The sequence below is a fragment of the Ricinus communis genome, chromosome 6, assembly GCF_019578655.1.
Source record: "Ricinus communis isolate WT05 ecotype wild-type chromosome 6, ASM1957865v1, whole genome shotgun sequence".
Taxonomy (NCBI): Eukaryota; Viridiplantae; Streptophyta; class Magnoliopsida; order Malpighiales; family Euphorbiaceae; genus Ricinus; species Ricinus communis.
In genome coordinates, this window is record NC_063261.1 from 26,886,953 (window position 1) to 26,908,030 (window position 21,078).

The 21,078-nt window shown below is 31.5% G+C and overlaps 3 protein-coding genes across 7 annotated transcripts; 2 read left to right on the plus strand and 1 right to left on the minus strand.

Moving 5' to 3' along the window:
• The first annotated feature begins 7,222 nt into the window (after nucleotides 1–7,222).
• On the plus strand, nucleotides 7,223–8,296 carry LOC8281981. The gene is made up of 2 exons (XM_002523848.4): nucleotides 7,223–7,594; nucleotides 8,161–8,296. Exons 1-2 carry the CDS (start codon nucleotides 7,238–7,240, stop codon nucleotides 8,224–8,226), a joined length of 423 nt encoding a protein of 140 aa, XP_002523894.1. The 5' UTR covers nucleotides 7,223–7,237; the 3' UTR covers nucleotides 8,227–8,296.
• A 4,763-nt stretch (nucleotides 8,297–13,059) lies between these two features.
• Nucleotides 13,060–18,200, minus strand: LOC8263361 (pentatricopeptide repeat-containing protein At2g16880). 2 transcript variants are annotated; one of them, XM_015722222.2, is made up of 2 exons: nucleotides 15,654–18,200; nucleotides 13,060–13,503 (listed from the first exon to the last, which is right to left on the minus strand). In XM_015722222.2, the coding sequence occupies exon 1, from the start codon at nucleotides 18,103–18,105 to the stop codon at nucleotides 15,751–15,753; it is 2,355 nt and encodes a 784-aa protein (XP_015577708.1). In that variant the 5' UTR covers nucleotides 18,106–18,200; the 3' UTR covers nucleotides 13,060–13,503; nucleotides 15,654–15,750. The 2 variants fall into 2 exon arrangements, with proteins under 2 accessions (XP_015577708.1, XP_002523895.1); XM_002523849.3 differs by having other exon boundaries at nucleotides 13,060–13,509.
• Nucleotides 18,201–18,281: 81 nt separating this feature from the next.
• On the plus strand, nucleotides 18,282–20,095 carry LOC8263362. 4 transcript variants are annotated; one of them, XR_007216329.1, is made up of 3 exons: nucleotides 18,305–18,531; nucleotides 19,046–19,803; nucleotides 19,960–20,095. XR_007216329.1 is itself a non-coding variant. In XM_048375642.1 (3 exons), exons 1-3 carry the CDS (start codon nucleotides 18,386–18,388, stop codon nucleotides 20,023–20,025), a joined length of 558 nt encoding a protein of 185 aa, XP_048231599.1. In that variant the 5' UTR covers nucleotides 18,309–18,385; the 3' UTR covers nucleotides 20,026–20,095. The 4 variants fall into 4 exon arrangements, 3 of the variants coding, with proteins under 3 accessions (XP_048231600.1, XP_015577698.2, XP_048231599.1); XM_048375642.1 differs by having other exon boundaries at nucleotides 18,309–18,531; nucleotides 19,046–19,391; XM_048375643.1 differs by having other exon boundaries at nucleotides 18,282–18,531; nucleotides 19,073–20,095.
• Nucleotides 20,096–21,078: the final 983 nt, after the last annotated feature.

Below are 21,078 nucleotides of genomic sequence, written 5' to 3' on the forward strand. Positions count from 1 at the left end.
TCAAGCATTTAACAACTCACCTCATAAAACTGCAGTTAGCAATTCCTTACAGTTTATGCCCCTAGTCCATAACAGATAGTATCCGACACATCTCAAAGGATACAAATCAAATTGCAAATCATTAACAAATAATGGAAATAATATTAATGCATGAATAACTTAAATGAAAACTCAATACAAACATCACGAACCAGTGCCTACCGGGATCACTCAAGTCACTCAAAGTGTATATAAGGTGAAGAAAAAATCCCTCAAAGCAAATGCACAAAACCCGCTCACCATAGGCTTGCTCAGAAATCATATCTTTGCTATTGTGAATAAGTAAATACCAAAATCAAAGGGTCTTTACCGAGGTTGTAATGGGGCTAAGGTAAAGGTACGGAGATTTGGACAGAAGTGTGAAAATGCTGGAATTCGTGCGATAAACAACAATATATGCTCAAAGGATTAAATGCCTAAAATATAAAAAGAATTATTCACTAAGATCCCTACTTCATAGAATAACGCTTGCAAATGCTCTAAATCCGATAAAGAGATAAATAATTAAAGAATTTTGTTTATTTTCTTCTTCTCATTTGTTTTTTTTCTTTTTATTATTTTTTTTAATAATAAACTAGCAGCTTATAAGAACTGCTGCATACATAAAGAATAAAAATACAGTTTGGATCGGAGGGAGCATTTAAAATATCAAAAAGATTTAGTGAATTTACCAATATAGCAACTGGCATTTTAATCCCACATAAAGGTGAGCAAATCATAAAAAGAAATTCCAGTATAAGGGTAAAGGAAAGATAAATGTAAAGAATGGTATAATTGAAGTGTATAGGTGTAGATTATGAAGAAAAGGTTAAGGATCAAAACTGGCTAACTAATGGAAACATAAGGGGGTAGGCTTTTGGTCAAATGTGGTGAATCCTAAATCGCCTAAATCATCTCATGGTATTCACAATATTCATGTAACTTCAACATGCATTACAAAGCAAGTTCTAGAAGCAAAGTCAAGTACAATGCACACTCAAACAAAAAATATAAAGAGCATAAGTATAATGAATGCTCAACAGGCTCAAAATCTCCCTTTGAGGTATGGTATTAGGTGCAATTGGTTCGCAACATTATTAATTGAATCATTACTTAAGAAACACATGCATATGACATTATCAACGTTCTAAGTTAAAATTCAAAAATTCGAAAAACAATTAAATAACACCGGTTTAAACCGGCAGGGCTGATGTGTAAATCACCCTCAATTGTTTTCTAAGGACAATGAACAACAAAGAAAAGTAACTACAATTCTATAAATTAAGTCATCAATCAACTCAAAAATAGCATACTTAAATGCACAAAAACACAGTGTCCTAACATCCCCTAAAAATACACAACACCTAGCAATAGCAATTTCAGATGTATCTAAAAACCATATGAGAGATTAGGATTATAAGGTTTACCCACAACCACCCTCACACTTGAAGAACACACTGTCCTCCGTGTAAAATGTTATGGATACCCCGCATGGAATGCTCAACTAAAAGAACAAAGGCAATACAATCCAAGTGCATGACATGTATAAAAAATAAAGTAAATAAATGCAAAAATAAAAGATCTAGGAGACTGCCCTGATCGTCCGTCGAGGTTGATGTAGTGGAAATTTAGTGTGTCCTCGGTAAAAGCTGCAAATAATAAAATAAAGAATTAAAATCGAAATCGAAACAAAAATTAAATAAAATATGAAAACTAAAACTAATAAAATATTTCAAAATGCAAGGGTAAAATAATAAAAATGAAAAATAAAATTTGGGGTGCCTCCCAAAACCGCTTCTTTTTTTATGTGATGAGTCTTCTTAGCTGGACTCATGATGAAAAGCAAATGGTGGGGATTGCTGACCATCCAAACTTTTTCCAAGCAAATGGCTTCAAGTATCCGCTCAGAGGACTATTTGTTAAATTCCTCTTCCCGACGGTCAAGCAAGCTGCCACTATGATGGGCAACACTCGCTCCTCATATATTTGCACGTAGTCATGATGCTCTAGGGGCTCTTCCAATTTGAAAGCTGGAGTTTCACCAATTGGAAGGATCAACGGTTAAACAATTTCTTCAGGAATGTCGATGGTTTTCTCCAGTCCTTGGCTTGGTTCACTTGCTAGAAGAAACTCGAGCTCCTCCAAGACTTCTTCATTGGATAACTCGTGCTCATCTTCCATCATCGAAGGGACTTGTGGAAAATCCACCAAAAATTCCTCTAACTGCAACTCAGCATCATCAACTGTACATTCCTGTTGGTAGTATTTCAGAGGAATCATGTTTGCCTCTTCCTTTTCTAGTTCTATCTCCATGTTCAAGGAGTCGTCCTGCACATAAGCATCATCGTCAAACATAACAGATAAACCAGAAAAATTCTCACTTGAACGCAAAGTGACGGCGCTCAAATGTTCCTCGGATTCAGTAGCGTTTGATGGAGTTCCCAATTGCTCTTCAGCTAGTAACTTGAAGATCAAGCCTATTTGATGCTCTATGTTCTCAATCGAGGCTTATTGACCTTCAAGTATCCTTTCTGTTTGTTGGAATCTATCCTCAAGACTTGTAAAGAACCTCATCATCAACTCCTCTAACACTAACTTTTCATCTTGAGTTGAAGGTGCAAGATTAGGCTACTGATGTGGTTGCTGAGATCCTAGTGGTTCTTGGCCATCTAAGCTCCATCCAAATGGTGAATGAGTGCTCCACTCTTGATTGTAGGTGCTTCCATACGAGTCATTTGACCAACTTCCCGTATAATTCACCTGTTCACAGTTATAAGAACAATGAGTAAAATCACTGCATAATGGATAATCATTACTCAAATGTAAACCACAACAAAATTCACAAAAAACTTGAGATGAAAGGATAGGAGTGGAGAGTTGATCGGTAGCCCTGCAAAACAATTCCACTTGAGCTTCTAAAGATGCATGGGTATCCCAATTTTTAGCACTCTCTTGGTTCCTAATCCTATTTTCCAACGCATCATACAAAGAGTTTGAATTTAACATTGAACCTCCTTATCATTCACTACCTGAATCATAAACTTAACTAAATAAATATATACAAACAAAATAGAAATAAATAAATAAAAATGACTAAATTAACAAATAGCAAATTTCACTATAGTTTTCAAACATTCTCCGGCAACGGCGCCAAAAACTTGATGTGTGCTACTTGTGTTAGCTATAATCTAAGGCAGTGTACCTATCGATGCAGTCTAGTACTAATAGCGAGTATCGAGGTCATATTCCTCGGGAAAGTGAAAGCCCAGAGTTACTCCTTTGTTCTTTGTTATATTAACCTAAAATGAGTGATGAATAATTTCTAAACTAACTAATAGCTACAAGCTAAGTTCTAAGGGAGATGCAGGAGTAATTGATAACTAAAATAATCAAGACAAGAAAGCAAACCCAAAGGGAACCTAAACTAGTTGGCAATCAAACAAAAGATAAAGGATTGGTGAGTCTAATTATGCTACCCGTGGACGAATTCTTAACCGAATTCGGTTTCTCTCTCGAGATAACCAAATTCCTAAACCTAATAACCTAAAGTTGGAATCTCTTCCTAACGATTGATTCTTAAATTAGCATTAAGCTTTAATCCGCCTCTATTAAGCTTTGTTAATTCTTAATCCGGCTAGTTAATTATCCTTATATCTAAGCGATTACTAACCAGTTCTTGCTATTCAAAATTCCAATTGCCAAATGGACTTCTCAATCACACAAAGTAATCTAAACACACAATTCACGACGTCTCATGAATAATGCATTATCTTATTAATACTGAACGAAAGAAGAATACAAAATTAACTCAAACAATCCAACAATATAATATTAAGCCAACATAGTAAAGAAATTCCAATGGATTTAATCAATATAGCTAAACATGTTCATGTTTAAAACAATCTAGGAAATCAATTACAATGGAAGAATAATGAAAATGAAACATGTACACCATTTTCTCTCGAAATGGATGAACAGCTCCAAATCTAGATTTGCACTATGATTAATCTCCCAAATTGCCTCTTGAATTGCTCCACTATTGTTTTGCACTCGGAACCTTTCGATTTCGGAGTTCTTCCTCTCTGCAACTCTCTCCCGAACTCAGCACTATGCAGAAACCAAACCAGCCGTCAGGGCTCTCTCTCACTCCTCCCTCCTTTTTCTAACCCTAAAAAATTCGTTTTCCTTCTATATTTGTTTCAGCACGGCCGTGGTCAAGGCCGTGCTGACCAGAGTCCAGGCCGTGCTGAAATTGTGGATCTCACCAAGTAGGTTTTCACCATGGCCGTGCCCCCGCCGATGCTGGCCACCACGGGCCGTGGTGGAGGCCATGGTGGCTCGGAAACCATGCCCAAACCATTATTTTGAAGACCAAGTTTTGATGGTTGGTCACGGCCAGAGTCCAGGCCGTGATGGTCAGCACGGCCTCAAGGCCGTGCTCAATGTGTGCAACGCGGGCTCTTATCCGATCTTGATGAATTCTCATCCGTTTCTGTACGTATTGATCTATAATTGCTTAAACACTAATGACGGTCCTATAAATGCTCCTGAGATGCAAAAGAATATAAAATACGGGTGATCTGGAATAAAAGCACAATAATTGCTAAGAACATACGCAATAATATGCAAGCAAATATGTGTAAAACTATGCACATCATTAGTTTTCGTTGTTTTTTTTAAATCTAATGAGCTTTTCAAGAAGTGGAGATTGAAGACCAATAATCTTTCTACTTGAAAGATTCTAGATTCCAAGAGAGCTTTTAATTTTCAGTCTTAATTTTATGTCTTTCTATTTGATACTATGGTCATTAAGTTAAATATGTTAAGCTGGTTTTCATAAGTGTTTAGTTTAGCCTTTTTACTATGTATGAATCTTGTCATTTATTTATTTCATGAGTAATTTTTTTACCTTTTATATAGTTTAGTTATTATTGTTAGTTAACCATTATATTAATTTAACAATTATAATTGTTATTGAAATATTCAGATTGAATGTATTAGAAGACACCATCTTTACTTCAATCTATGTTAGTAGAAGAAATTTTAGTTGTATCATTAGTTTGAGTAATTAAAAGAAAAGGTACATCACTATCTCATTCATTAAATCTAGGCTTATAGTAAATTAAGAAAATTATTAAGTATTTAGCTAGGCTAAATATTGTCTTTAGCATATAGTTTTAAATCACAAGTATTTGCATCACATTTTATTTATTTTTTGGTTACTTTACTTTATGAATATTCTACTCTCTCAAAGCACTGCTTTAAAGTGTTTAGATTTATTTTTAGCATTTATGTATTAATAAATTATTTTTATAATAATTGGACTCATAGTTCCTTAAGAGATTGACCTCGTGGTGAACATACCTTTACTATAAGAATGGTTCGTGCACTTGTGAGTACTAACTTAAACATATCACTTATGTTATTATTAATGAATCTAATATAACATTTCAAGTGACGTAAAAGTAAATATCATTTAAATATTTTAATATTTATTTACTATTTAAGATTTTATATTAATTCTTTTTGCTCATTTTAGTATAAAAATTTAGAATTTTTTTCTTTTTATACTCTTTTTTCCTTACTATTTTAAGTCATTAATAAATTTAAGACAACATGTCAAGCATCACGAAAGAAAACATAATCTATCTTTTTAATATTAATATTTTATTCATTTTTATCATTAAAGTTCAGAATTCATCTTTTATATTCTTTTATAAAAATAAAATTGCTATTTTTATTTAAGTATAATGATACATTATTAAAAGTATTATATATAAAATACGAAATTTTAATAAAACTATTAAAACTAAAACATTAAACGTTTTTGAGCTTCTACTAAATGGTAAAAAAAAATACTCATAAGAAAGTAAAAAAATATTTAATAAATATAATATTATATACTAATTTATCAGATATTTTTATCTTATAATATATATATTAGAAGCTTATAATATTAGCATTGTATTCTTTGTTTATTCTTTAAGCCTTATGTATAAATGAATAATAAAAGAAAATTCATTTTTGGGCATGTGTATATAAAACTTGAATTTAAATTTACAAACTTTTGTTTATTTTTTAAGATAGTGCAGACTTAGAAATTCTAGCTAAGAAGCCAGATTTTAGCTAAGCGGGGCAATCTAGTATTTGGTTTTAATTTGGAGGTGGCTATCCTCTTAGAGCTACATATACATGGAACAAACAAATAAATGGTGCATATATATTCTCAGGGCCTCATTTTCTTAAGAGTATATATGTTCCTGCAGGAAAGGCTTCAGGGACTAATTCCTTTTTCAACCGGTTTAGATTGAGAGGGAAAGAGCAGCCCTAGGCTCAAAGAATTAATTGATTCATTGTTGTCTGCCCTAGTTCTTAATGAACTTTTTCTTACTAAAACCCATTTGACGACTCCCGATAGATATAGTGGAAACATTTTGTTATGGTTGCGAGAGCTGGTTAGAGGTAACTTCAATAGCTAAATTTTGGTCTGTGATCATAGATATTGATTGTTTTCCATACATTGCCTCAAGCGATGTTTGAAATAACCAAATAAAAGGTTGCACTGATTCATCTTGCAACAAAGCACAACCAAATAGAGTTGATTGATAATGATAGTTTAAACCAGTAAATGGAGCAAATGACATTCTATATTTATTGGTGTTATAAGTGGTATCAAATGTAATAGTATACCTAAATTGTTGATAAGCTAGCCGTCATCGTGCATCCACCTAAAAAAAATTTATCTTTCGAGCATCATCATCACATTGAATGGCATAAGAAAAGATTAAGATTCTCAATTTGTCTTGTTTTACAATAATAACTTAAAACAGCTTGAGCATTCCCGATATCTAAATTTTTCATCTCTAAGGTTATTCCAACAATCTCTATTAGAAAATTATTGATCAACGCTATTAAAAACTATTGCAGCTTTCTCCATTGGAATTCCTTCTTCGTCAAATTTGTCAACCAAACTTCTTGTAGCTGCAAACGTTTTCTTATCACATCTAAGATAGATTACACTCTTAGGACTAACCATAACCATGGTTATGAGCATTGCTTTAAGACTTCATCACCCAATGCCTACAATTCTTTTCCTTGATACTTTTAATATTGCCTTATAACCAGTTCTTAAGGTTGAACATCTTTTTTTAATTTTTTCAACAATATTTTTTTTTTTGTCTCTTCTTTGCAATGGCTTTCATTGCAATACATATTTGAAATGTATGACAGGTTCTACATTATGCACATGCAGGACAGGCCGCTTTACTTCTCGAATATTACTCATCATGCGAGTGTGACTCAGTGCCTTGGATCGATCACAGGTGGAGTTTGGTATCTGGGTTTGGCTAAGCCATCAGTTCTGGATTCAAAGGAAAGGAAAGAAGAAGATTGTAATAATGATATTCTACAGTCACCTTGTGGCCATTTCTATGTGCCTCCTGCTGTAGATGAGGTTCGAATTTTTAGAATTTCTGGGCCCAAGTTTGTTAAGCTTGAGAAGGGAACTTGGCATGCAGGGCCTTTGTTTAAAGGGGATTCAATGGATTTCTACAATTTGGAATTGAACAATACCAATGTGAGCTTAATTTTTCATTTTCATTTTTCTGTCTCAGGTTGTTGATTTTCTTCTCTTGCATTCAGTTTTAGTGTAGCCTCATTATTTCATCATTTTGACTAGATACAACCATCACTAGATAATAGCTGTAGTTTTGTTGAATTGGATCACCTGTTGAAAGCCTTTCTCCTCCTAAGTTTAATGAGGTTAGCTACTTATAGGAAAGGAGGGTCTCCCATATTCGAACTAGTATTAGGTTTGTGTCATGGTGCGCCCACATTGATGCAAAAAATGTATAAGAGGTAGGATTGTCTCCGAATTCCATTTCGGCAGGATCATTACAGGGTAATGACCTTTACTTGGGAAGTAGGAGAATTTGGCAGCACCTTCGGTTTGAATCTGATGATTCAAAACTCAAGATTGCAGGACAGGTAAACTCCTAGCTGTCATCAGTCTAAAACACGACAACATTTTCTAAAGTTGTTCTAGTCTGTGGAAGTAAACATCATGTGTTAAGAACTTACCGGCATGGCTGCTTCTTCTTCTTCTACTTCTTGGGTTAAGGATATTGCTACTTCTCTATGCAGGTAGTGGACCACACAAAACATGACTTCAAGGAGCAAAATGGGGTTGTGTTTTTAGTGGAGGAGTAATGGTGTAAATTTAAGAAGTGATTTAACTTGTATCTCAATCGAAGAAATATAAATGTATCTATTTCTGTGCTGTGTTTTTCTTGACTGTCAGCCAATCTTGTGTAGAGAAGTAGCAGTTTTGCTGCATCCATCTCTTTTTGATTTTATCTTAATTTCATATACTTTCCTATCCTATATAAATTCGATAAATCATTATATCACACTATATATATCTATAATTGAATTCAAATAGCTGGATACAAATTTTCATAAAAATCAAAGATAAGATATCAGAGAAGAAAAAAGTAAGAGCTTTTAATTTTATGTTATTAATATTATATATTCTTATGTTGATTATTATTATAATATTTTATTAGTAGAGCAATTGCAAATAAATTACTTCAAGTGGATAATATTTTATTATATACTAAATTAATGATACATCAAAATGTATATATATATATATATATATATATATATATGTTATATCTGATTATAAATTTAAGTTGTATATAATGTAATAAAAACTTTAAGTTTTTAAATTCAAGAAGCTTATTTTTATTGATAGGTTCAAATTATATATAGTTATTTATGGTATTTTAGAGCTTTAATGACATCTTTTTTATATATAATATGGTAAAAATAAGTGTTTATATCTCTCATAAGTTTAATTGTCTAATTTTAGGTAATATTAGCCAATAAAGGAAAATATGGAGAAAAATACTAAAAAATGAGCTTAAATAGAACTGTGTTATCAAAGACCCAAGATTAAGGCACATGGACTGCTATATGATGGGCTAGTCAAAAATCACTATTTATCTAAGTAACATTTTAGTCATTTTTATTATTAGGATTTATATTAACTTATTTATGAAATAATATTTTGTGAAAATAAGGATATTTATAATTTTATCTATTAGATAGACTTATCATAGGTATATTTATACTTATGGAGACTTATTTAGAGGACTCTAATACATATATATATATATATATATATATATATATATATATATTGGACTGATAACAAAGGTCCAGTTATGTCTCTTCAGTTGCTTAACTAAAGAACGTTGTATTGCCACTTACCTTCTCGCCCGTTGGGTTTGTGATACCAAACGGAAGATGGGGTGGCTCAGCACCGCTTTGTATATTAAGTCTTGCGGTGTAGTCTTTCAAAGGTATTATTAGTGAAAAGACAATTCACCTCATTTACCTTTTCCGGTGTCACTTAATCCACATATATATATATATATATATATATATATATATATATATATATATATATATATATATATATATAAACCAGTTCTAAAGGAGGAGGAGAAGATATTTCTCCATATGCTTTCTGCTACATATCTCATCTACATCTATCCATCATTCTTGTCTCTGTAATTCTCTCTACTTTTCTTCATTAAATACTTTAGTTTTAGTCTTCACTATTTTTCTTAAATAAAATGAGTTTTTCAAAAAGTGGAGATTGAAAACCAATAATCTTCCTACTTGAAAGATTCTAAATTTTAAAAGAGCTTTTAATTTTAAGTCTTAATTTTATGTCTTTCTATTTAATACTATGGTCATTAGGTTATACATGGTAGGCTGATTTTCATAAATGTTTAGTTTAATTTTCCTTACTTATGTATGAATCTTGTCATTTATTTATTTCATGAGTAATTTTTTTACCTTTTATATAGTTTAGTTATTATTGTTAGTTAACCATTATATTAATTTAATAATTATAATTGTTATTGAAATATTCAGATTGAATGTATTAGAAGACACCATCTTTACTTCAATCTATGTTAGTAGAAGAAATTTTAGTTGTATCATTAGTTTGAGTAATTAAAAGAAAAGGTACATCACTATCTCATTCATTAAATCTAGACTTATAGTAAATTAAGAAAATTATTAAGTATTTAGCTAGGCTAAATATTGTCTTTAGCATATAGTTTTAAATCATAAGTATTTGCATCACATATTATTTATTGTTTAGTTACTTTACTTTATGAATATTTTACTCTCTTAAAGCACTGGTTTAAAGTGGTTAGATTTATTTTTAGTATTTATGTATTGATAAATAGTCTTTATAATAATTGGACTCATAGTTCCTTAAGAGATTGACCTCGTGGTGAACTTACTTTTACTATAAGAATGGTACTTGCACTTGCAAGTACTAACTTAAACATATTACTTACGTTATTGTTAATGAATCTAATATAACATATCAAGTGACGTAAATATCATTTAAATTTTTTAATATTTACTTACTATTTAAGATTTATATTAATTCTTTTTGCTCATTTTAGTATAAAAATTTAGAATTTTTTTCTTTTTATACTCTTTTTTCCTTACTATTTTAAGTCACTAATAAATTTAAGACATGTCAAGCATCAGGAAAGAAAATAGAATTTATCTTTTTAATATTAATATTTTATTCATTTTTATCGTTAAAGTTCAGAATTCATCTCTTTTTATATTTTTTTATAAAAATAAAATTGCTATTTTTATTTAAGTATAATGATACATTATTAAAAGTATTATATATAAAATAAGAAATTTTAATAAAACTATAAAAACTAAAACATTAAACGTTTGTGAGCTTCTACTAAATGGTAAAAAAAGAATACTCATAAGAAAGTAAAAAATATTTAATAAATATAATATTATATACTAATTTATGAGATATTTTTATGTTATAATATATATATATATATACTCATAAGAAAGTAAAAAATATTTAATAAATATAATATTATATACTAATTTATGAGATATATATATATATATATATATATATATATATATATATTTCATGCGCATTATGTGATTAAATTATTTTTATAAAAAATAAATAAATTATTTTAATAAATTGTATATAATAGAGTCAAATACATTTAATTATTTCATATGTATCTTTTTTATCTTACAGTAAGAGTTCATGGGTTGTTCATCACCATTTATTTTCTAAAATAAATAAAATATTTTATTTTTGTTTACTTATGATTAATTTACTGTTAAGAATATTATATTATAAGTTTAAAAATCCTAACAAAGAATTATTGAAACTAAAACATCAAACTTTTATAATTCTTTATTTACTAGCATACGGATTTTATTTTTCAACTTTTATTGAAATCATTAACTTTAGTAGTGGGACTAAATGATTCTAAGCAAATAAATAAAAATATAACTATTCAATTAAAATAATATATTTTCCATACAAAGTATAGAATTCTAATAAAAAAAATAAATAGATAAAAAAAAATACATGAATTTTAATGCTAAGAGTGAGTTATTCAAATTAAGTAAAGAAAAAATTGAATATTTCATAATTTTGTAAAATATAACTTTTAGATTCATTCGAGGTCAAGTTGTCTATTAAATTTGTAAAATATATAATAATACTCTTATTATAAAAAGATAAATAAATAAAATACTTAAATATGTTTAATATATATTATTAATATACTATTTTATCCAAATTTTTATATTATAATTTATCATGTTTTGTGCAACAAAAAAATGGATAGAGCAATTTTTCATTCTAAATGTCATGGAACCTACATCCTATGTGGGTTTTCAAGTCATTATTTAAGGGCCTAGGATAAGTTATAATCTATCAATTTGTTCTATTTTTTTTATCCAAATAATGGTAATTTGATATAATGTATGAATTCTACAAAATCCCTTATTAAGTTGTCAAATGAAACATAGCCTAATTGTCTTCGAGATTTATATTTTTAGAATATTTTTAGTGTAGAAAGTCTCAAATTCAAGATCTTCCGCTGCATGAATTTTCTGAGAAATGAAGTCATAGACACGTAGATTCAGAGCCAGACCAACTTCATTGCAAGGAAAATCTTTAGTATATTATAGATATAAAAATATAAGAGTTAAATATTATTTATTTTTTGAAATTTAGTTTGATATTTGACTCAATTCTTATATTTTTTTGTTATATTAAAGCCCTTTTAAATTTTAATAAAATTAACTACTAGTGATGTTATATTAGTCGAAAGACTAAATTGGTAATTTAAAATTATAATTTGATCTTTAAACTTATAATTAAGTATCAAACACATTCAAAATTAATTTTATTATCAAATTAGAGTAAAATCTTAGTGTCTAACTAAAATAATAAATTTAATATTCTTTTACTTATTTATATATTTTATTTTTCAACATAATTTAATTCTAAAGTAATTTAAAAATTCTTATTTTTTATTTAATATTATTAAATTACTATGCAGTTTAAATTTAAATTTTTAAATAAAATAAATAGTTAAAAATTATTATTTTTATTAGACACTAGCCTGGAAACTTTGAAATTGTCTTTAATATTTACATTTTTTATGAAATATGCCAAAAACCTTCAAAATTTTATGAATATAAGAATATGAAAAAAAAAAAATCAAACACTAGGAAGATTACCAAAGCTAAAATCAGTGATCTACATAAGTTCAAGATGTTAGATTTCTTAGCAAAATAACCAAACATCAAGAGGAGGTTATTAACATTCTATAGGAAAAATTGTCCCATTTGGTAATTTTCAATTATCATGTAGTTATAGTTTTTCTTTTCAATTAATCTATTAGTTTGTAGGAGAAAAAAGTATCTTTTCTTTTTATTTAAAGTATAAAAAAAATCATTATATTTAATAAAGAAAACTTACCTTAAAAATCATTATATTTAGTAAAGAAAGTTTCGAACTTAAAAGCCTCCAACCACGAGGCTGAAATCTAATGGTTGATTAATGTAATTATGTACTTATGTACTTACCGACATTATCGAATCATTTAATAAATAATACCAAATATTATAATTGTTGTGTAAAATCTATATACTTAGCGAACAGAGTTCACCCAAAAATTTCTCCAATTATTTACCATAAAAAGTAAGACATTATTTTGATAGTCAGCATGCTCAACTTATAGGCTACATAAAAAACAGTCAAAAGATAAACAATGAGATTAGATGTTATTCGTATGTTCTAACAGCTATACAGTGACGAAGTTAGCAGATCACGTTCATGCCCACTTGGGAAGATTGGATTCATTCCGAATTCTTTAATTCGGAATGGCCATGCAGTACCAGATACGAGATAGATCTTCCAAGGAAAAAGGCTTTTTTCGAGTAAGGTGGTCTTCGTAATAGAAGCAACACTTGGCAATAAGCCTGCACTTGTTTGGAGAGATCATCATAAATGATTAAGGTGTGCCGTTCTCGTGCAGCTGCAGCAGGATTTGAAAAAGGAATTGATCGTGATTTTGAACCCGTTTCTCTCTAGATACTGCACCGCAACTGTACCTTGTAGAAAAAAGAAAAAAGCAACAGAAGTTGATTGCACACTCATAATCAAAAGTTGCATAGGATGACACTTCAATTTTTTCTAACATATGTACACCTGCATGGTTGTTTGACAAAAATATACATATATGTACATGTTTAGTTAGGTGAAAGGAAATAGGAAATAGTGCACACTGGAGAAGAAAAAAAGAATATCAATAAATTCTCTCTCGTCTTCAGCCTCACTTGGCCTCTAATCAAACTGAACAAGCATCCAAATAATTGTGGCACCTTCACTTGAGCAGGATCCTTGTTGAAGGAACCTGTTGCATTCAGAAGCTATTGAAACACTAGTGATTTCACCACTCATGGTTCTTGAAATAAGACCACAGAAATGGAAGGGCAGGAATCCTGCCGTACACTCTTATTCAGTTTGTCAAAAATGTCCAAATTCACTGCAAATCAAATATAGTACATCAACATATAGACCTAAAATAATTGTAGAGATTGGTGTGAGAGGGACCGGGAGATTTGGAACTCATCGTCTCTGGGTCTCAATTAAAGTAAGTAAGAAAACCAAGTTCCTCATAGAAATCAGATCTTTACAAAATTGATACATCAAAATAAGATCATCAAAAAGCAGTATAAGATGACTTGAATCTGTTATTTAAAGATTCTACCAGATGACCTAGTCCAACATAGGTGATTAAATAAGCTGCAGGGATTGTGAATCTGGGGGGAGAAGAATGAGATCAGAATTTAAAATTCATCATCAAACAAGAACAAATAAGGTTTGAGGCCCAAATCCCTTAAAGAAGGAAAGCCCAGTGTCAAAATCCTAAACATTACCTGGGAGGTTAGGGGTAGCTTTTCTACCCTGAATCATAGGCTAGAACTGCTGATTGTGGCAACAGTGATGATACTAATATGGGGATAGAAGCATAGACATGACATTCACCTCTATGACTATATGCATAAACAACAATTGGACCTTTATACTTTTAGCAGTCTTCAGATGCTATCAATTAAACCTAGTGTGTTTTACAAATTTAAAAGGTTGAAGCTTCCTTGTCCTGTCTATAATTCTGGTTTTTTGTTTCTCAGTTTGAAGAATTCTAGAGTTAGGCCACCTTCATTTTGGATCCTAGATTTCTTGATTACACCCACAATCCTATGTAAGATCTGAAGTTTACACCCTCAAATTTTTAATCATAAAATTGGAGAACACACACGAGCATTTACATTAGGGGTTACTTGTCCTAGTCATTTCAGTAAAACCAACACAAAAGTTCTCTCCTATTGGCATCTTGTCGTCAGCAGCCTAATTTTTTCCCCCAATTATCTCAAACATCAATATTCAATCCAGTGAAGCTTTGAATCCACCTATGTGTTGTACACCAAGTCCCAACAATGACTCCCTAAAGGCTCATACCCAGCATGAAACTACAGGTATACCACGTCTCTTCTCACTCCTAAGCCCACTTTGTTGACTTTTGTATTCGCAATCTTCAAGTTAAAGCGTATTAGTCATTCTTACAAGTGGACTTTCTCAGACATTGTTCGACATTTTAGATAATCTCTCCTATCTTGCTCTACTCTACCTGCCCACTAGCTTCTTAAAAAATCACTATGTATTATATAAGATTTCACAATTGCCCCTCATCTTTCTTTTATTTAGAAAGTATATTAAGTAAAAAGCATCATCAATTTAGAAAACATCCATCCATTGTACTACTTCAGCACAGGAAAAAGCTAGTCTAGTCAAATTTGTTAAACAAAACGAGGGAAGGTGGTTGAACTGTGTAAAAACAACAGCAATAAGCAACCAACACTCAACGTAGCAGTTAATCTGTATTATTTCTGTTTCCTCTAGCTATGACTTTTAAAAATTATAAAGATTCATGCACATGCCCTATTTGCTCTTGTCATGCTACTTGAAAGTTCAATACTATAACACAACAAATTGAAATATTTTATGCAGCATAAACATATATCACGCATTTGAATTCAAGATATGCATACATTTAGCCATATGCATCTTTTAGACAATCAGTGAACTCCAGAAACTGCAAATATATATAAAAGAAATGATGGAAAGCCACATTCTTCACCAGAAATAAAACAATTTGTACAGAGCATCATAGACATAAAGAAAAAAGTCTTACCTGGATCCTTGTAGGTAAGTTCTCATAATCAATGTTAACGATGATAATGATGAACTTTCCTCCACTTTCACACTGTCAAGAACAGCCCAAGAAAAGTTCACCGCGATAAACAGGATCTTGATATGCTTTTTCGCCTCTTAATAAGTCCCTCCATTAAACTAATATAGGTAGATTTATGTAAAGTGATGCCCTTCTGTGTTGATTCTTGAACCATATGCATTGCATCCTTGTATTTCCCTTGTGTACACAGCTCATTAATCTGTTCAGAAAATGTAACAGAATTTGGATCAGATTCTTGAGAAGTTTCACTACTACTCTCTATTTTCCTTTTATTTAATGATATGGTCTGATCCTGCAATTTTCCCTGTTCGACTATTCTTGACATGAACTCCTCAGCCTCCTTCATTCTACCTGCATCAGCAAGTGCACTAAGAATTGCATTATATGTATAACAATCAGGCCCTAACTTCTTTTCTTCCATTTCTGCAAGAAGATCAAAGGCTTCTTCAAATCTGTCTTCTTTGCAAAGGCCTGATATTATCGTGTTGTAGGTAACAGCATCAATAGCTTTTCCCTTTGAAATCCATGTGTTGAAGAGCTTAAGAGCCTTATCAAGCATACCTTCTGTACAAAGCCCCCGAAGAAGAATATTACAAGTAAACAGATCTGGTTTAAATGACTTCTTAACCATTTTGTTATGAAACTGAAAAGCTTTCTCAACTTGCCCCTCTCGGCAATATCCAAGAATAATTGTATTATATGTGGTTTCGTCAGGGACCAAGCCACTCTCTAGAAGCTCATTCAACTTGTCAATGGATTGATCAGTTTTTCCAGAATGGCATAACCCTCCAATCATAGTGTTATATGTAATGATGCTTGGAATGATCTCTTTCTCCTTCATCTCATCCCAAAGCTTCATCGCTTCAACTGACTTTCCATCTTTAAAATATCCCATGATCAAAGTGCCATAGCTAACTTCATCCACAAAATATCCTCGTTTACTAGCACTAGAGAGCAACTTGTATGCATCATCAAGTTTCCTCTCTCCGCAAAGAGTATGAAGAATCGTATTAAGAGTCACACTGTTCATCTTCAAGCCTTTCCTACTCATTTCATCCATCATCCTGAATGCCTCACTCAGCCTCCCAGCTTTACAATATCCATTGATCAAAGTATTAAATGTAACACAATCAGGTGAAAAACCACTTTCTTCCATCTTCCTAAGTTCATTTCCAGCATTATCCATCTTCCCTTCCTTTACATACCACTTAACCACTACATTATAAGTAACTGCATTAGGCTTCACTCCCTTCCCTTCCATCTTGTCAATCAATTCAAAACCCTTTAAACTACTACTACAGTCAAAACACCCATTGATCAATGTATTATACGTAACAACATCAGGCAATAACTTCAAATTCTCCATCTCATCTTTCAACCTAAAAGCCTCATCAATCTTCCCATCTTTACACAGCCCACCAATCAACATATTATAAGTCCAAACATCTGGCAAGACATTATTCTGTGCCATTAAATCAATCACCTGTGCAGCCTCCTTTAACCAACCTAACTTACAATACCCCGAAACCAAAATATTAAAAGTATTCCTATTCGGCAACAACCCATTGTTTTTCATATCTAACAACAAATCCCTAGCCTCATTTAGCTTGCCTTTCTTACATAGAACATCCAAAATCGTATTATAACTAACATTATCAGGGAAACAACTAAAATCCTTCATTTTCCCAATTAACCCAATGGCCTCAGATAACTTATTCTCAATACAACAACCATAAATCAAAATATTAAAAGTATTAGTATTAACCTTAACACCTAACTTAATAACATCACTAAAAATGGCTTTAGACAAATAAACAGAAGGTTTAGAAGGGTATCTAACTAAAGCGTTGATAAGAGTATTACAAGTAAGCAAATTAGGCTTAAGATGTAACCTTTTCATTCTATTGAAAATTTGAGCAGCATGATGGGGTCTATTACATGCCACGTACGCACCAATTGAGGTATCAAGAATCACCCTTAAAGATTGAACCTTTTTGAACGGAGAGTGGAGGAGGTGGTGGTGGAGAAGATGTGTCCTGTCGGCGGAGATAAAGGCAGTGAGGAGTGACTTGGCATCGGAGAATTTATGGTGAGAGAGAAGAGGAGAGAGAAGGGAAATGAGAGGGAGAGGTGAGAGAGAGGTGACTGAGAGATGGGTCTGTGACCATTTAAAGAATGATAAGAGGGTGTTAGGTTTGTTGGAGAGTGAGTTTGATGAGAGAACTGAGATGAGAAGATTGGGTTTCGCAGAGAGATGGGCTGTGTAGGGTTTTAGCTTTTCAAGTGTGTTCCCATCCTCTGAAGTTAGGATTCTCGTTAGGGTTTTAAGAAGTTGCGATTCTTCTGCAACATTTTTCTGTTGATTCGGAGTCTCAGTGGTTTTTGATTCCATGGTTTTGAAATTAGAGTGCTAAACACAGAAAGGAAATGGTAAAAAGATTTTGAAGATGACTCACAACGTCGTCGTTTTCTACATCCAGAGCATGCCGTATAGTAATTGTTCCTTTATACGACATCTCGCTTTTACTGTCGTTTGAAGAAGAAAACCGGTTTAAAAAAAATGACCCGCTATCCAAAAGATGGCGACCTTTTAGAACCAAAGATTGTAAATTAAAAGTGAGTGATTCTTATAAATTTTGTAATCTGATAACCGTAGGAAAGTAGAAGAGAAGATGGCGGAGACGGTAGTGAACCTGAAACCAATCGAAGCCACACCCGAAAGCTTCAAAGAATACGGCCAGGTGATAGAACCATCACCAGATGGTGATGAATTCGGTCCTCAAGATGCCCAGTTGGATCTTACCCAAGGAATTCCCAGGTATTTGCAATTTTTGAAAAGAAGAATACTTGATTCTTAAGGATAATTGCTTTCTTATTATTAGGAAATCTAATGTTATTGAACCTCAATCTGTAGAATATTAATTGATTTCTTGCTTTCTTTGTGTTGGGAATTTCAGAGATATTTTACTTAATATGAATCAAGAGAGCCTAAACATTTAAATGACAAGAAAAACAACACAGTAATTCTTTTAGGAGGATCACAAATGATCGATCTGTAGCTATAAACCCCATTTTAATTTATAAACTGGTGCACTGTAGAAGGCCTGAATTTAGATTATTACCAAATTGTCTAGAGTGATATGACCATTTGGTAAGCCTTACACTGAGAAATTCTCAATCTACGTACTTGATGTACCTGAGTTTTGACTTGAAATTTTGAGAAATAGTATTCATCTCAACACTTTAATTCATGAATCTTGATTCTTGATCGGTGATAATGATTATTAAATTTGATAACCCAGTTACGTAACTATATTTGAAATGTATGACAGGTTCTACATTATGCACCTGCAGGACAGGCCGCTTTACTTCTCGAATATTACTCATCATGCGAGTGTGACTCAGTGCCTTGGATCGATCACAGGTGGAGTTTGGTATCTGGGTTTGGCTAAGCCATCAGTTCTGGATTCAAAGGAAAAGAAAGAAGAAGATTGTGATAATGATATTCTGCAGTCACCTTGTGGCCATTTCTATGTGTCTCCTGCTGTAGATGAGGTTCGAATTTTTAGAATTTCTGGGCCCAAGTTTGTTAAGCTTGAGAAGGGAACTTGGCATGCAGGGCCTTTGTTTAAAGGGGATTCAATGGATTTCTACAATTTGGAATTGAACAATACCAATGTGAGCTTAATTTTTCATTTTCATTTTTCTCTGTCTCAGGTTGTTGATTTTCTTCTCTTGCATTCAGTTTTAGTGTAGCCTCATTATTTCATCATTTTGACTAGATACAACCATCACTAGATAATAGCTGTAGTTTTGTTGAATTGGATCACCTGTTGAAAGCCTTTCTCCTCCTAAGTTTAATGAGGTTAGCTACTTATAGGAAAGGAGGGTCTCCCATATTCGAACTAGTATTAGGTTTGTGTCATGGTGCGCCCACATTGATGCAAAAAATGTATAAGAGGTAGGATTGTCTCCGAATTCCATTTCGGCAGGATCATTACAGGGTAATGACCTTTACTTGGGAAGTAGGAGAATTTGGCAGCACCTTCGGTTTGAATCTGATGATTCAAAACTCAAGATTGCAGGACAGGTAAACTCCTAGCTGTCATCAGTCTAAAACACGACAACATTTTCTAAAGTTGTTCTAGTCTGTGGAAGTAAACATCATGTGTTAAGAACTTACCGGCATGGCTGCTTCTTCTTCTTCTACTTCTTGGGTTAAGGATATTGCTACTTCTCTATGCAGGTAGTGGACCACACAAAACATGACTTCAAGGAGCAAAATGGGGTTGTGTTTTTAGTGGAGGAGTAATGGTGTAAATTTAAGAAGTGATTTAACTTGTATCTCAATCGAAGAAATATAAATGTATCTATTTCTGTGCTGTGTTTTTCTTGACTGTCAGCCAATCTTGTGTAGAGAAGTAGCAGTTTTGCTGCATCCATTTCTTTTTAAAAAGTACATAATTGCTTTGCTCATCTGAAACAATTTTCAAAAGTGATTTCCAACCTTAATTTTTATTTTATTTTATTTTAAAAATCATTTTTGATAAAACCAAGTAAAAACATAAGATTAAAAAAAATAATGTTTAAAAATTTCTAAAAAGATAAATATATTAAATTAAGAAAAAAATTCAACACACACTAGCAATTCTAAACAAATACTAAACCTTTTATTTATTTAGTGTGAGATTTATGCCTTTAGCGAAAAAAGACAGCATGCACAAATTAGTGATATAGCAAGAGTAAAAATGGTCATTTTACTTGCTTTATTACGTGATGAACATCTTTAACAGAATTTAAGGAGAAAACTTTAGCAAGCCATTCTACATTTTGTTAAAATTAGTATTGCTACTACCGTACAAATGCAGGTATGGTGGCTGCGAATGGTTGGATACGGGTGGGTGTGGGTTCACTGTGAACAGAATGGGTTTTTCAGTAATCTATTTATCTATATATAATTTATTTAAAATTTATATAACCTATATAAATCCTTACTCATTCATTTATTCAACTTATTTTTAATTATTTTTAATAATAAATTTATTTTAAATTTATTAGACTTTTTTTTTTATTTGTACTCAAATTTGGTGAGTTATTTTAATATCATTATTATTATTATAAAATAAATTTGATTGACACAATTTTTTTTTTCTCTCAATTTTGTCTCTACAATTTTACTAGCATCACTTTCTCTCTAGTGATGTTCTTTTTGTAGCTTCAAAGCAATACCAGTACTGATGCAACATAATAGACAATTAGATGGAAATATGAACTTTTTTAGCTTCGAAGTTTGTGGCATTTTGATTCTAAGGAATTGATATTATATTAAAGCAAATAGAAAACAAAATAGATGTGAATGAAGTGC

Excerpts from the sequence above, each read along its gene's own strand:
- LOC8281981 (XM_002523848.4), top strand. The coding sequence starts at position 7,238 with ATGTATGACAGGTTCTACATTATGCACATGCAGGACAGGCCGCTTTAC. Across the intron at positions 7,595-8,160 it reads TGGAATTGAACAATACCAAT|GTAGTGGACCACACAAAACA; the intron begins GTGAGCTTAATT and ends TTCTCTATGCAG.
- LOC8263361 (XM_015722222.2), bottom strand. The coding sequence starts at position 18,105 with ATGGAATCAAAAACCACTGAGACTCCGAATCAACAGAAAAATGTTGCA.
- LOC8263362 (XM_015722212.3), top strand. The coding sequence starts at position 18,386 with ATGGCGGAGACGGTAGTGAACCTGAAACCAATCGAAGCCACACCCGAA. Across the intron at positions 18,532-19,045 it reads CTTACCCAAGGAATTCCCAG|GTTCTACATTATGCACCTGC; the intron begins GTATTTGCAATT and ends AATGTATGACAG.